We start from the raw sequence: 16,259 nt of genomic DNA on the forward strand, positions 1-16,259 counted from the left end.
TGGGTAAACTAATGAAAGGGACTTGTCAGTACTCGAATGAGGAAGCATTGCTGGGCATCAGCTCGTAGGCAGGACCATCCCAAGACGTCACCAAGGCAAGGTCTGGAGACCCCTCATAATCTATCCTAAAGCAGTTGTCATATTCCTGCTCTGATCTGAACCTCAGGCTATAATTGACTTCCAAAAATAAACACAGGCAATGAAGCATCCGAAATCAAACAGACCCAGCGTGCTTGTTTTCTTCCCCACCCCAGATGAGTAAGGTAAATGTTTGGAAAAGGAAGCATCGGTGACCAATCAATGGAGTCACTATGGGGTTTGAATGCAGGGGCAGAATGGCAGGAAGGGAAAGATGGGGAACGAGGCAGGGAAACAGTACCTAGATGACATCACCGGCTGCTGAAAGAAAGGCTTCCCTTCACAAGCCAGTACAATCAGCATTCACTGACCTCAATTTCCAAGCCAGGAATGCAGGCAGTGAAATATTACTTTAATCCAATTAGTTTCTATGACAAGCTTGCCTACTCTACCACATTAAAAAAAGTACACACAAAACCAAAAACTATCCAGTAACTAGAAGTTGGCCTTGATAAAAGTACAAGGAAGATGCCACCTGGTTTTCTGTTTCTTGGACACATACATGGCTCGTTAGATGCAGCAAATTCACATGCCTCCTCTGAATAGTGAATGCTCTTTTATTCTGACAAGACTGCACATGAATACCAGGCTTCCCAGACTTCTAATACCTTCTCAGCCTAGAACTCAGTTTAAGTCCTATCTCCTCCAATATGCCTTCCCCTGTTCTGACCTCCTCTGGCACATGAAATCAGTCTGAACCATGCCATCTGGTACCCAACTACACAGTATGGTATAGGCTGCTGTTTGATGTATGTAAATCTTTCTTCCCCAACCAAGTTATAAGCTCCTTGCATCCAGGGTCCACATCCTGGGATGCCACTCTTGGGAATGGCACAGGCAGAGCCACTTCAGTCTTTCTTCTAAGAAGCATTTATTAATGCCTACTGTGTGCCAGGGATTGTGCTAAGTAACTGGGATATAAAGACAAAAATGCAACAGTCCCTGCTTGTATCCAGAATCCACATCTTGGGATGCCATTCTTGGGAATGGCACAGGCAGAGCCACTTTGGTCTATCACCTAACAAGCATTTATTAATGCCTACTATGTGCCAGGAATTGTGCTAAGTGACTGGGATATAAAGACAAAAATGAAACAGTCCCTGCTTGTATCCAGAATCCACATCTTGGGATGCCATTCTTGGGAATGGCACAGGCAGAGCCACTTTGGTCTATCACCTAACAAGCATTTATTAATGCCTACTATGTGCCAGGAATTGTGCTAAGTGACTGGGATATAAAGACAAAAATGAAACAGTCCCTGCTTGCATCCAGAGTGCACATCCTGGGATGCCATTCTTGGGAATGGCACAGGCAGAGCCTCTTCAGTCAATCAACCAACAAGCATTTATTAATGCCTACTATGGGCCAGGAATTGTGCTAAGTGACTGGGATATAAAGACAAAAATGAAACAGTCCCTGCTTGCATCCAGAGTGCACATCCTGGGATGCCATTCTTGGGAATGGCACAGGCAGAGCCTCTTCAGTCAATCAACCAACAAGCATTTATTAATGCCTACTATGGGCCAGGAATTGTGCTAAGTGACTGGGATATAAAGACAAAAATGAAACAGTCCCTGTCCTCAAGGAGCTTACATTCTACCTGAAAAAAAAAAACAAACACATACACAAGTAAGTAGATACAAAGCTGGGTTGGGGGAGGGGGGAGCATGTAACAAAGGATATACAAAGTAGGATATCAGGAACAAACACATACACAAATAAGTGGATACAAAAGATATACAAAGTTCTGGAAATATATTTTTTAACTCGAGGGACTGCCTAGGCCTTCAGGGTAGCAGTCCAAGGTTTGTAAATCCAGGGATAGTGAGTGTTGGGGGACGTGGGTTTAAATTCCAGCTGTGGGAATATGGGATTGTGGCTCCGAGAACTGGACCGCTATAATGGAGACAGTGGTGGTGAGTCAGGAGGGACAGATTTGAATCACCTCCAAAACAGTCTGACTCTAGACAAGTCACTTCACTTTCTCCATGCCTCAGTTTCCTCATCCATAAAGTGGGAATAAGGATACCTGTACTTCTTATACAGCATGGGGAGAAAAAGGTCTTCAGAAACCTCAAACTCAACATGTCCAAAACAGAGCTCATTATCTTACCTTCACTCCCAACCCACCATTCCACTGAACTTTTCCCTTTCTGTCTAGGAGTCCTGCCCTTCTTCCAGGCTCTTGGGTTCACAACTTCAGTAGTATCTTTGATCGGTTATCTCCCTCACCCCACATAAATCTTCTTTCTACCCCCAAGTATCTCAAATCTAACATGTCTCCACTCAATCACCTCCTTCCTTCAGGCACTTTTTGTCATTCACCTCAGAGGTTTCTCCATTCCAATCCACCGCCATACAACTACTAATGTGATTTCCCTCCCCCCAAGTACAGATCTGACCATGTAATTTGCTGTCTTTGGTGAATTTCTGTGGTTCCCTATTGCCCCAAGAATAAAATACAAATTCCTGTTTGGTTTCTGAAGCTCTGTACAACCTGATCCTTGCTAACTTTCAGGTTAGCAAAGCATCTTCTTTGCTGTAACACTATGAGGTAGGTAATGTCAATATTATCCCTATTTTTATATCTAGCAAAACTCAGGCTTGGTCAGATTAAAGCGATTTGTCTAGGTCAGTGCTGAAGATGGAACTGGAGATGGACCACTGACCCCAACCCCATACCCCTTCTCATTCAAACAATGGTGTCAACCTGTCAAAATTTAAAACACAGGCTACAGCCTCTAGGGAACCTTTTGGTTTCTTCTCTTGGTACCATCTCAATGGCCCTTTAAAAACAATGGCCATAAAAACATCTCTTACCTTTTCAATATCTTCAAGAGTCCTGTAGTATTTGGCTTCTGTTTCCTGAATTTCTAGCAAGCAGCAATTTCTTTTGTCATCTTCTGTCATTCCCATTTTCTAGAAAGAAAACATTCCTTCGGTCAGTGAGGCTTCTGCTCCCTCCTGGCCCACAGGCTGGGTCTCCCCATACCTGGTTTGCTGGAGCAGTCTGGACTGAGACCACGTCCTTTTAAATCTGCATTGACAGAGCCAGGGGGATAGTGACACACATTCACATTCATTAAGGGGGTACACTGATTCTAGCTTTCTTTTTTCCCCCTCAATTTCCATTCATGCCAACTGGCAGGACTTAGAAATCAAATTATCTCTACTTATTATTTTTAGCCCTTGGAAACCATTAAACCCCATTATATCTCGTGCAATAATAATGATGATGATGTTAGCTGACATTTATATAGTGCTTTGAGGCCTGCAAAATGCTTTACATACATGATCACATCTGAGCTGTGATCTACTGGGTGCTGTTAATTACACAGACTGTTAGTTCTTTGAGGGCAGGGACTGGCGCTTCTTAATTGAGAAACAATTGACAGACCACAGCTTATAGTGCATCCAGTCATAGAATTTAACACTGGAAGCGACTTTAGGGATCATTTAATCCAATCATCTCATTTTACTGAGGAAGAACCAGGGATACAGAAATGGGATGTGATTTTAATTTTAGCCCATGGTCATACAGGGAGCAAGAAGCAGAGTCAGGATTTGAATACAGGTCCTAACTCCAATCCAGGGTTCTTCTACTATACCCATCCCATCGGCTGACTTCTGGCTATGGGATAAGAATAAGGCTTTTTCCAAAAGAGCTTCTAGCTACCTGCTGAAAGGGAGCTTATTAGCGAGGTGTTGGCTAGGCCTTGAATATTTTTTATTACATCTTTTGTTTAGCATCGCCCTCATTTCAATGTACCCTGCCACTGTCTCCCCTACTCCAGAACCTTTTCATAAAAAGGGCAGGGAGGGTGAAGGGTGGGAAACAGTTCAGCAAAAGTAATCTACATGTCAACTGAGTCCAGCAGTTCCTCACACTTATAGTTCACCTCCTCAAGGCAGGGGAGAGGTACATATTTTTTCTCTCTTCCAATCTGGGCCTTATTCAACAGATGAGATGCCTAAATTGGTACAAGAGATGCTAAGGGTAGGGTCTTCCAGACCAGAAGTGTCAAGCATGCAGACTGCAAGTGAACCAGACTAAAATGAAGGAAACCAGACTAAAATTAGGAAATAAAAGCAATAAAACATAGCTAATGGTAATGTGTGGTTTACTAAGACAACATGTGGTCCAGTTTAGAAGCCCCTGTTTCTATCTGAGTTTGACATCACTGTTCTAATGGTTTCTAAAGTGTTTTCCTCCTAACAACTCTGTAAGGCAGATAATCTAAGTATCCTTAGTACCATTTTACAGAAAAGTTGAAGCTCTAAAAAATTAAAGGGTTTACTTATGACCTCTCAGCTAGTAAATATCCAAGGTAGAATTTGAATCCAGGTCTCCTGACTCCAAGTCCGCTATGCCACAAATGACACAATAAATACAATTAGGAATTCTGAGAGGAGCTGGAAGTTTCAGGGGGCTGAAGTTTAAGCCCAAATAAAGTAAGGAAAGGATTTCCAAGTGACACTCTACTTTCTAGAAAGCTTTTCTTTTTTTTTTTTGAGGGGAGAAGGGAGGGCAATTGGGGTTAAGTGACTTGCCCAAGGTCACACAGCTAGTAAGTGTATCAAGTGTCTGAGGTCGGATTTGAACTCAGGTCTTCCTGACTCCAGGACAGGTGCTCTACTCACTGTGCCACCTAGCTGCCCCTAGAAAGCTTTTCCTATATTATTTTAGGGAGAAAGTAGCCTGGCCATGGATTTTTGTGATATAGGAACGAACCAGAATAGGGTAACCAGTGATTCCCTCACCGGGATCTTCTTTCGAACAGCTTCATATTCAAACGATGCAACATAGAGAAAAATATTCAGAAGCCAATGAAGTCCATACTCTGAGCAACCATGGTCCAAAATAAGTTCTTGAACATCCACTACCTTATCCTCCAGGACTGGTCCACTCAGTAAGGAAAGATAGGTACATCCCTGGCACAAATCTTTTCTTTCCAAGGCTAAGAGTCTTATGCTTCTTATCCTTGAGGGGAAAGCTTCTGGCTTATCCTACCCTTCTATACTCTATGTGCCACCACCAGACATGGAGAAGAGACAAGAGACTCCATAGGACTCGCAACACAGGGTAGCTCTTGGGAAGATCAATGCATGGAGAGGTGGGATGGAGGGAGGAAATCACCCTAACCTATCTGCTATCTTCTTATTTAACTAACTGTTCTTGTTAACTAGATGCTATTTACTCCTACACTGCTGAAAGCCCACAAACGTTACTGACTTTGGATCAAAGCTTCAGCTGCCCCTAGTTATGGCCTTGAGGTCAGAGGCAATCTTCAGATTGGAAAGTCCCTGATGCTGAGAAAGTGGGACCCACAAAGCAAGTAGTTCCTGGCCTCACTCTGTAGTATGACTTTTTGTGAGGCCTTAGAGGTCACGTAGTCCAATTAAATACAATAATTTCTTCTGTTGCGTACCTGAGTTGGGTCAAGAATTTGCCAGAAATCCACTGGTGCTGAAATTGTAAGTAATTAATTCTCTCTTGATCCCTTCACCAAACAGTCACAAGAGGGGCATTTATCCTTGTCAGGGTGGCCAGGAAATGAATGATCTGAGAGCTGAGTGAGAACGGACTAGTGCCAGAATTGGCATAACCATGCTGTGCAGGTAACATACTCATCCTGGCTACTCTGATTCGTCACTGATGGGCTGAATTTATTTCAATTCAACAAGCATCTGTAATTTGTGGATGTGCTATATTTGCACGTGTTTGCTTTTATGCCTCGCACCAGAAAGATGCAAAGCTGTGTAAAAGCTGCCATAGCATCCTCTGGTGTCTGTCACTTACCTGCATATATCTAATCTGAAAGCATGGAGGGAGAAGAAGCACAAACAGTTAGCGATGCCCACACTCTGGCGCTTCAAGCTGGGCTTGGGAGAGGGCCAGGCCCCAGTTCTCCAACATTCCACCAGTGACATGAGAGCACATTACAGTCAGCCACACCTGCACACACATCATGACTCCATGCAGGAAGAGAAACAGCTCTGGAACCGAGCCTGGCCACCGAACTCTTCCTCATACCCTGATACATATACGCTGCTTCAAAGAAGTTAGGGCCAGAGAGTTCCAGAATGAACTTTTTTTTCCCCACAAGCTTCACAATGCAATTCAATGAATACTTGCAGGGAACTGGGGGTATGAAGACAAAAAATATATTCCTTGCCCTCAAGGAGTCTGCATTTCTATCTGAGTAGTAGGAGGGAGGACAGAGTAGATTTCCACTGCCTTCCATTGACAGCATTAGGCTAATTCTGGGCATAACAGGGAAAATAAAACCACCTGCTTTATCTCCGAGAGGATGCAGGCATGAAGTGTCGTCTCCATGCTGCCAGGGATCAACAGGGGCACTCTGTAAACGTTTCAGTCCTCCGGCTGGGAGATTAAGAGCTGCACAAAGCAGCACTTGTAATACATCCATCTCTTCCCTAGAACACAGATAAGCAATCTTCCCTTATGCTCCCTGGCAGGCTTTGAAAATAAATCTTGGGACTTTTCATGTGCATTTCAAGATCAAATAAACACCCCAAATGGGGACATCATCAGGAGCTAAGAGAAAAGGACACATCCTCTCTAAGGGAGAATGGCCGCAGAGATGGCAATATGGATACTGGGGCCTTTGTGCAGGCAGAGATATTCGTTCGATATAGAATTCCTTAATTTCTACCATTTAAATTTTTATTGCTACCTTCATATTTTAGTCACAAGACATGTCTTTTATTTTTTAAGGCAACTGGGGTCAAGTGACTTGCCCAGAACTAGTAAGTATCTGAGGCCAGATTTGATCTCGGGTCCTCTTGACTCCAGGGCCAGTGCTCTTAAGACACCTCTTACTCATGGAGTAAAACACCTAGGTGTCAAAGAGGCCTTCATGAGGAAAGGTACTGAAACCTAGGACTAAAATTTCTTCTAATCACCACTGATTGTCAAACTCAAAAGGGAAATCTTTGGACTTCAGGTATGAACATCCAGAAGGCCCCATGGTGAGATGGAGGAAAACACTAAACCAAGCCACATAGTGTTTGGGGTGATTACTTTGGATCATCCAACTGAACAAGCTTGGTTTAGGAACCACTCTCTATCATGAGGGTGGACCAGAGATCTGAACAAACTGAGCTCCTTTAAAAATATACAAAAAAAAGAAAGAAAAAAGCCCTTCTTCTTGCCCTGGAAATGTCCTTCCTGACTTTGACAAAGAAACTCAGGCTTGGGAATCATGCCCATGCCCATGCCTATGCCTGTGCCCATGCCCATAGATCAAGGGAGGCAGGTGAACATGCACTGTCTGTAAGTATTCTGCAGAGAAGAGTTGTTGATCTTAACCACACTTGGTCTTTATAGTCTTTTCTTGGGCTCTACTCTTGGCTTCTGAGTTTCACATGTAGGAAAAGGGGAAACCCACAAAATAGAAATTAGAACCACTTTCATCTTAAGAGTAGGTTTGTTTGGTGTGGAAAGTAAACTCTGGCCTTTGAAAGGCACGTTCATGTCTGCCTCTAATGCGGCACCAGTTAAACCAACAGACACTCCCTCAGAATGAGAAATATCTCTTTGAAAGGCACTTTTGGGGTTGTTTCTCCCCCTCTGCTATCTTTTCCTTTACCACCACCAGCTGGTTAGTGCTACACTAAGGGAAAAAAAACCACTTAAATTTGGTGTCTGGGTAATATCCAATTTTGTTCAGTGGCAGCACATGGTTTCACAAAAACACCAACCCACACAGAAGGGACTTGTTGAGGGTTTAGAGAAGAAGCAAAGCTTTTGGGTCACAGAGGCCTAATAAGCTCTACCAGCATGTTTCAACCTCACCACTATCTGCACCACCCTTGGGCAGGGAAGGCTAGTGGCCTTATGGAAGAGCGGTTACATTTGATAAAAAAAACATGCAGTGGGAAGCTGGCTTCAGACAGATTATTAGTCAAGTTGCTTGGAAGTAAATATACTTGCCACATAAAAGATGCACAGCTGGCTAATTGAGCCAATATCAGCCTCATCGTTCTGTGTACAAAAGGATGAAATGATACCCGCTGTGTGCAATGGGGACTGAGCAACTATTTGTAATGCTGTTTTTTTGCAGTAAGAACTTAGAACTTTGCAAATCCTTCAGAGGAGAATTCCATAGCAACACATTAAAAAAATCTTACAAATGGTACCAGTGGCTCTAATCTAGTTTCTTTCTGCCTTTTCACAAAGGCCCAAACAATCAGAAGATATGCGTCAGCAGATTTTGAGGGTTGCTGCTTCTAAATCTAAGGCATGGAGGGTGGGGGATGGGGGTGGTGAGACACACACACACACACATACATTACCATAGGCTGCTGGACTTCTACTTTAATAATATCCTCATAGATATCATCACCTTCATCTTCACATGGGACGCAGTCATAGATATCCTCACCCAGATCATGTTCACTGAAACAAGATGAACACAATGTTAGGGGTGAACAGACATGTTCCTATAACCTTGCAAATGAGCAAGGCAAACCGAGTCAATAAATAGCAAGGAACTGGTGGCTCTAAATTAGTTTTAGGATCATGTCCAACAAATGAACAGCACTGAGGTTGCATCTGCATGGGCAGCGTGAAGTAGTGAGGGCAGGCAATGAGCCAAGATCCGTCGGCAGCTTACCATGATTGTCTTGGTGCCAGGAGACATAGAATATGAAAATTGGAAAGGACCTCAGAACACAGAAAACTGGAATGCAGCGCTTAGAATGTTAGCGTTGGAAGGGGCAAAAAAGGGAATATTAAACTATAGAATCACATAAGGCTACAGGTAGAAGGGACTTCATTTCTTCTAGTCCAGGGCTTCTTAAACTTTTTCCACTTCACATTTGGGCAGCATTCATTGGCACTGCATGGTCTGAGAGAGCATGCACAGTGCAAAGTGCACACGCTTTGTGTTCAGAAGCAAGGATGCAGTGAAGTGGCGATGCAACATGGCAAGTGCCTTGGATTCATTACGAGTTTGATTCTGAATGGATTTTTGGTCATTGTGTGTTCAGAAACCTTTTACTGTTTGCCAAATTTTTCATGACCCACAGTTAAAGAAGTGCTGCTTCTAGTCCAATGTTCCCATTATACAGAAAAGAAAACATGTAGGAAAAAGAGGTGACCATTGTGACTTAAAAATTTCCAGGGAGCCATTATCAATGGTGGGGCCAAGATTGATGCAATCCTAGTCTAGCTCTCTATACATTAAGGGGAAGGGAAGGGAGAAAAAGCATTGGTTAAGTGCCTACTATGTTAGAAATACATATGTATGTATTATATATTTCATAAATACATACTCTAGAAAATACTATATACATGTGTGTACATGTACTTGTGTATATATGTGCATGTATGTGTGTGTGTGTGCACGTGCATGCTTTACAAATGTCATCTCATCTGATCCTCATAACAGCCCTGTGAGGTAGGTGCTACTATTGTCCTCATTTTTCCAGTTGAGGAAACTGAAATAGGTAGAGGTTAAGTGACTTGCCTAGGGTCACATTGCTAGTTATATGTGTGGGGTCATACTGAATTTAGGGCCCAGATTTGGGGCCCAGAGCTCTATCTACTGTGCCATCTAGCTTCCATTAAGCATTACTAGGAGTTCTCTGGTATGCTTTCATTCCAGGATCCCAATGCATCTTACATACAATGACTTCCATAAAGTCCTTAACAGCTCTCTCTCTGAAAGTAAAGATAAAGAATATTGCACACACCCCCTCCCCCCAATTTCACAGTTAGGGGAATCAAGGTGCTAAAAAGTGGCCCCACCCCAAAGCCAAAAAGTTAGGTAGCACACAGAGACCAAGGTAGGAGTTTGCTTGTTTCCAGTGTCCTGCTTCCTTGAAATTATTGCTGTTTATTTCCATTTGCAAGAAATAAAAATTTAAAGAAAAGCATCCTATTACCTTCAAAACCTGCCTTTCTCAGAGATATCCATAAAATTATGTAACCCAGACTTTCTTCTGCCTTTACAAACCCCTGCAGACATTTCTAGGTAAAACATTAAAGGGAAATCTGTAGATATGTCAATTCTAATAAATATATTCCTGGGGAACCTGCCTGGAAGGGTGCCCTGAGAGTTCCAGATGTAGGCTGTCTAATCTAAATATTTAAAGTACAAAATGATTTTTTATCAGTTGATGCCCAGGGCATGGATCCCCAGGGCTTCATAGTCTATATAACTTTATGGGTAATTGATCCTATATACAACCATAATCCAAGAAGTGTGTATGTATGTGTGTGCAAGCATGCAAGCATGCACATGCACGTGTGTGGAAAACACAGCAAGTTATGACAAAGAGTGCAATGGGGATTATGATTATTAATAAGTGATTAGATAAATGTAAATTAAAATAACTCCACCTCACATGTATCAGATTGTCTAACATGAAAGAAAGGGAATATGACAAATGCTGGAGGGGATGTGGGAAAATTGGGATACTAATGCAATATTGGTGAAATTGTGAACTGGCCTAACAGTTTTGGACAACATTTTGGAACTACACCTAAAGGGCTATAAAACTGTGCATACTCTTTGACCCAGCAATACCACTATTAGGTTCGTATCCCAAAGAGATCAAAGAAAAGGGGAAAGGATCTATTTGTACAAAAATATATATAGCAACTCATTTTGTAGTGGCAAAGAATTGGAAATTGAGGGGATGCCCATCAAGTGAGGAATGGCTAAACAAATTGTGATATATGACTGTGATGAAATATTATTGTGCTATAAGAAATGATGAGCAGAATGCTTTCAGAAAAACCTGAGAAGATTTACATAAACTGATGCAAAGTGAAGTGAGCAGAATCAGAGGAACAATGTACACAGTAACAGCAACATTATAAGGATGATTAACTGTGAAAGACATAGCTACTCTGATCAAGACAATTCCAAAGGACCCAGGATAAAAAATGCTATCTACACCTCCAGAGAGAGAGAACTGATAAACTCTGAGCGCAGATTGAAGCATGCTTTTAAAAAGTTTTCTTGCCTTTTGGATGTGTATGTGTTTTCTTTTGAAACAAGGCTAATATGGAAATAGTTTTATGACTTCATGTGTATAATCAATATCAAATTATTTGCCTTCTCAGTGAGTTGGGGAGGGTCAGGAGCAAGGGATAGAATTTAGAACTCAAAATTTTTAAAAAATGAATGGTAAAAATTTTGGGGAAGTAGTTAATGAAATAAATAAAAATATAACATTTAAAAAGGATTATCAATAAGAATTTTGGCATTGAGTCATTGATAGCATAAAGCAAAAATCTGCCATCAACTGATTTCATAAAATCATCAATGAAATTTCCCTTTAATTTGTGTGAGATCATTTGGGTCTTATACAGTGGGAAGGAGATGGGTCATGGAACATCTAGCTATCAGGCAAACCATCTATCCATAAGGCAAACAATTGCCTTTGTTTTACAAGCTGACAAAATTGATTTCCATTCATGATTCCTTCACAATTCTGATGCCAGGATTTACCAAACCTATCCAGAGCAGATGTGTCAAACAAGTAGCCCACAACACTCCTGAGGGTGGCCTGAACCAGATTAAAATGATGATTCAAATCTGTTGACATATTTAAAAAAGAAAGAAAGAAATATATAAACATATGTGGTTTTCTAAGTCAATATGTGGCCAGCAAAGATCCTTACATATGGGTTAGTGGCCCTTGCTTCTGTCTGAGCCTGACACCACTGACAGAGTGTGTGCCTCACCAGCCCTAACCTACAGATGAGAAGCCTGCTCTCTGAGGTGTGCAAGTGGGGAACACAGGAGCACAAAGCTCTTTTGGATCCAAGCTGAGAAGGGTTTAGAGGCTAGCTGGCTTCTGGAGCCCCTGCTCTCCTTAGTCTTCCCCCTCATGTCAAAAAGTACTAGCAGACTTTTATGCTACCCAAGCACAAAGCTCCATTTCTTGCTGCGAAGGGAAGCCCTGCACATTTGTGCCAGCTCTTTTCTTTGTGCCAGGGTTTCCTTTCAACCCGGCGGGCGATAGGATCTCACATCCTGTGTTCAAAGGTCGGCTACGCCAAAGCTCACTTCCAGAAGTCATTGAAATGCTGCAGAACGTTCCCCAGCACAACCGGGGCCAGAGGAAACATTCAGGTGGATGTGGGGGGGGGGGTGCAGGGGGAGGGAGGCGTGTACGGAAATGATAATATAGGATGGCTGCCAGCGGCACACAAAACCCTGGTGGAACTGTAATCCAATAAACTTGAATTAAAAATAAACATGTCCCAGAAGCACTAATCTATTGCATCAACTATAGTTGGGGGCTGTGTGTTTTTCCCTTTACATTTGCAAGGGCAGAAGGAGGAATAGCTCTTTTAATGTGGGCCATGCCAGGGTGGGAGAAGCAGTATGGCTTAATAGAGAGTTAGTCTTGGTCTAAAGGAAGACAAGCAGAGCTTGACTCCTGCCTCTGATACACATTGGCTGTCATTTAACTTCTCAGTGTCCCAAGAAACTGTTTAAGACTATATGTTGCACTCCAAAGAACTCATGATAGAAAATTCTGTCCACAACCAGAGAAAGAACTATGGGGTCTGAATGCAGATGGAAGCATATTATTTACTCTCTTTCTCTTTTTTTTTCTTGTGGTTTCTACCATTGGTTCTAATTATTCTTTACAACATGACTAATGTGAAAATAGGTTCATGAATATACACACACACACACACACACACATACAGAGAGAGAGAGAGAGAGAGAGAGAGAGCCTATATCAAATGTCAAATTACATGCCATCTTGGGGTGGGAGGAGGCAAGAGATGGGGAGAAAATGTAGAACTCAAAATCTTATGGAAGTGAATGCAGAAAACTAAAAATAAATAAATAAAACAATTTTTAAAGTGCACAACAGAGAACAACAGCTCTCAACAGAATGTGCAGTATTTATTATGTAGGCTTTCTTGAAATGGAAATTCATTGATGTATATTTTGAATCTTCTCTTACATTCTGCTGGGCACATGGTAATTTTTTTTCTTTTCTTATTTTGTATATAAGTTTATAATATGTTTCTTTTTCTTTTTATTACATATTTAAGTTTAAAATAAACTAATAAACAAAAGAATATAGAGAAAAAAAGATTTTATGTTGCATATATAACCTATATATCAGATTACTTGCAGTCTTGGGGAGGGGAGAGGGGAGGGAGAAAATTCCAGAACTTGAAATCTTTCAAAAAATGAATGCCGAAAATCATCTTTACATGTAATTGGAAAAAATAAAATACTGTTAATTTTTTTTTTAGAAAGACTATATGTTGAAGAGCAGGTGCTGCTCTGCTTTGGTAGAGAGGATTTTCTCACTGGGAGTTCATCATACAAAACCTATGGTGTATTGCAGTGGGAAGACCACAGAGCTAGGAAGCAGGAGAACTGGGTTCCAGTCTTACAGATTGGCAGGAATGTTTTTGAGATGGCAGCTTTCTGTATAAGTCAATTTTAAGTGGCTCATCTCATTCACCAAATCTCTGGTGATCAATGAGTAGGACAACAAACAGGGTGACTTGAGATTTCCCACGCTGGGTATACATAAACCTACTGAATACAGCAGACAATCAAGACTTGGGGATATATGGCAGGGGGCCCCAGACATTGCTTCAAGGTTCTATCAGCCTTGGATGATCCCACACTGCCAGGTCAGCAAGGCAGCTCATAAAGAAAGGCCATTGTCAAGTGTACTAAGTAGAGAAGGGGAAGTTTTCAGAGAAGCTAAAATTAGGCAAATCAAGTCTTGCACTTTTACTTCCTCCAAAGTGGAGATCAGCTTTGAGAGGATCTATTGGCAAGGGCAAGGCATGAAAGAGAGGAGGAAAGCCCCAAGGGGTTATGAGATTTTTTTTTCCTTAGAATTTTAGAATGTTAAAACCAGAAAGAGCCCTTAGAGAAACACAGATTGCTAGAGCAAAAACATAAAACATAGTATGGTGGAGCTAGAAGAAACCTTAGGAAGGATCTGGTCTGACTTCTTCACTTTACAGACAGGGAAACTAAGGCTCAGAAAGAAGCTACCTTATTGGGTTGGTGTGAGAAAAAAATCAGAGAAATCTGTGGCTGTTCTGTGTAAATTGTAAGAAGCTATGTAAATCTAAGGGATGACTGAAGGATTATTCTCTCTCTACTGTCCCTCAAAAGAATTGGAAGTCACCACACTAAAACCAGTATGGATACAGACCAATGACTACGACACATCAGTGAAGAAGGATTTGGCGTTACTGCCCTGCTCCTTGCCACGTCTGTTCCTTTTTATTGAGGATGCTGTGTGCATACCCAGCTTACTCAAAACACACAGGATGCCTGTCATGTATCCATCTACACCTGCTCATCTTTTGCTAATTCACCTGGAGACCTGCAGGTACAAGGAAACAGCTAGGAAGTCTGTGATCTTAATACTTAGAAACTAAGATATCGGTAACTCTTCTCTGTCTAGCAAAGTGTTTGCGATATATAGTCTAGGGCAGCCCTAGAAGGGAGAGCTAGGTAGTACAGTGGATAGAGTGCTGGGCCTGGAGGTAGGAAGATCTGAGTTCAAATCCAGCCTCAAACACTAGCTTTGTGACCCTGAACTAGTCACTTAACCCTATTTGCCACAGTTTTCTCATCTGTAAAATGAGCTGGAGGAGAAAATAATAAACTACTCTAGTATCTCCACCAAAAAAACACTCAAAAAGGGGTCACAAAGAGTCAAATATGAATGAAATGACTAGACAACAGTCCTATAAGAGTCCTAGGCCTCCTGCTAGCAACCAGTTTAATCTGTCTGGCCGGAAACTTATAAGGGAAAGGAATAAGCATTTATTTATATAGCACCTATGTGCCAGGCACTGTGCTAAGTATTTTATAAATATCTCATTTGAGTCTCATAATAACCCTGTGAAGTAGGTGCTATTATCTCCACTTTACAGTTGAGGAAACTGAGGCAAACAGGTTAAGTGACTTGCCCAGGGTCATACAGCCTATAAGTGTCTGAAGCCAGATTTGAGCTCAGGTCTTCCTGACTTCAGATCCAGCTATACTATATATACTATAGTCAGTCATAGCATTTACTGAATGTAAATGTCTCCTGAAGCCAAGGGACAGAGTGAAAAAAAAAAAAGTAGATGCCCATGAATTGGGGCTTGGAAATAGAGGAGGCTCTTCTCTATTCCCAAACATCTCCTGGTGGCTGCACCAGAGTTCATGAAATAATTCATTCCCTTAGTATCTTTCCTTTGAATTTCAGAGGCAGACTGAGTGTGGAATCACAGGACCTAAGGTCTCATCTAGATTCTACCACTTACTGCTTTGCAAGTATTTAAGCTTCTCTGGACCTCAGTGTCTTCACCTGTAAAAAGACGAGTCTGGACTAAATGGACTCTGAGGTTCTATCTAGCTCTATGATCCCTTACTTTTGTAAATCTATTGTTTGTGCTTTACTGACAACAAAAGTGTTTACATCCATTATCTCAACTGAACTCTGGAAGGTAGGCAGCACAGTGGCCTTTACAGAAAGGGAAATTGAGGCTCAAAGAGAAGTTACTTATCCTCTACCTACCTTATTGGGTTGGTGTGAGGAAAAAAAAATAAGAGAAATCTGTGGCTGCCTTGTGTAAATTGTAAGAAGCTATGTAAATCTAAGGGATAATTGAAGGATTATTCTCTCTCTACTGTCCCCAAAAGACTTGGAAATCACCATACTAGAACAGTGTGAGTACAGATCAATGACTATGACACATCCTTTTACAAATGAGGAAACTAGGGCCCAAGATAAGTCATGTGACTTGCTCAAGGGATCATACAGCTTAGGAAGGGGACAGAACATGAATTAGAACCCAGGACTTGTGATTTCTGGTCTAGGGCTCTTCGCCCAACACCAGGCTGCTTGCCTCTCATAGAAGTTAAAGCACAGATAAGGAGGAAGGTACTTCTTGGGAGAGAGAGGTAACACATTAAGCCTCTCTGTCATTCATTAGAACAGATTGATTAGCTAGCTATCACCCAGAAGAGTCCTTCCTGATGGAAGGGATAGATAAATATGAATAAAAGAAGTACCAGGAGAGTTATAGATCAGAAAACATTGATAGGCCTAGGTCAGCACTTCAGTTGAAAGAAAAATGTGGTGTGGCTGGT

The 16,259-nt window shown here is 41.7% G+C and overlaps 1 protein-coding gene across 1 annotated transcript in view; it reads right to left on the bottom strand.

Annotated features, from left to right (window-relative positions):
• Positions 1 to 16,259, bottom strand: part of VAV2 (vav guanine nucleotide exchange factor 2) — a gene marked incomplete in the record, with an annotated part of 409,366 nt that overhangs the window by 46,448 nt on the left and 346,659 nt on the right. Inside the window, 2 exon segments of the mRNA XM_036750644.1 lie at positions 2,959 to 3,057; positions 8,458 to 8,560. Of these exon segments, the coding sequence (XP_036606539.1) occupies positions 2,959 to 3,057; positions 8,458 to 8,560 (202 nt within the window).

Source organism: Trichosurus vulpecula, chromosome 3, assembly GCF_011100635.1.
Source record: "Trichosurus vulpecula isolate mTriVul1 chromosome 3, mTriVul1.pri, whole genome shotgun sequence".
In the NCBI taxonomy this organism is placed as follows: Eukaryota; Metazoa; Chordata; class Mammalia; order Diprotodontia; family Phalangeridae; genus Trichosurus; species Trichosurus vulpecula.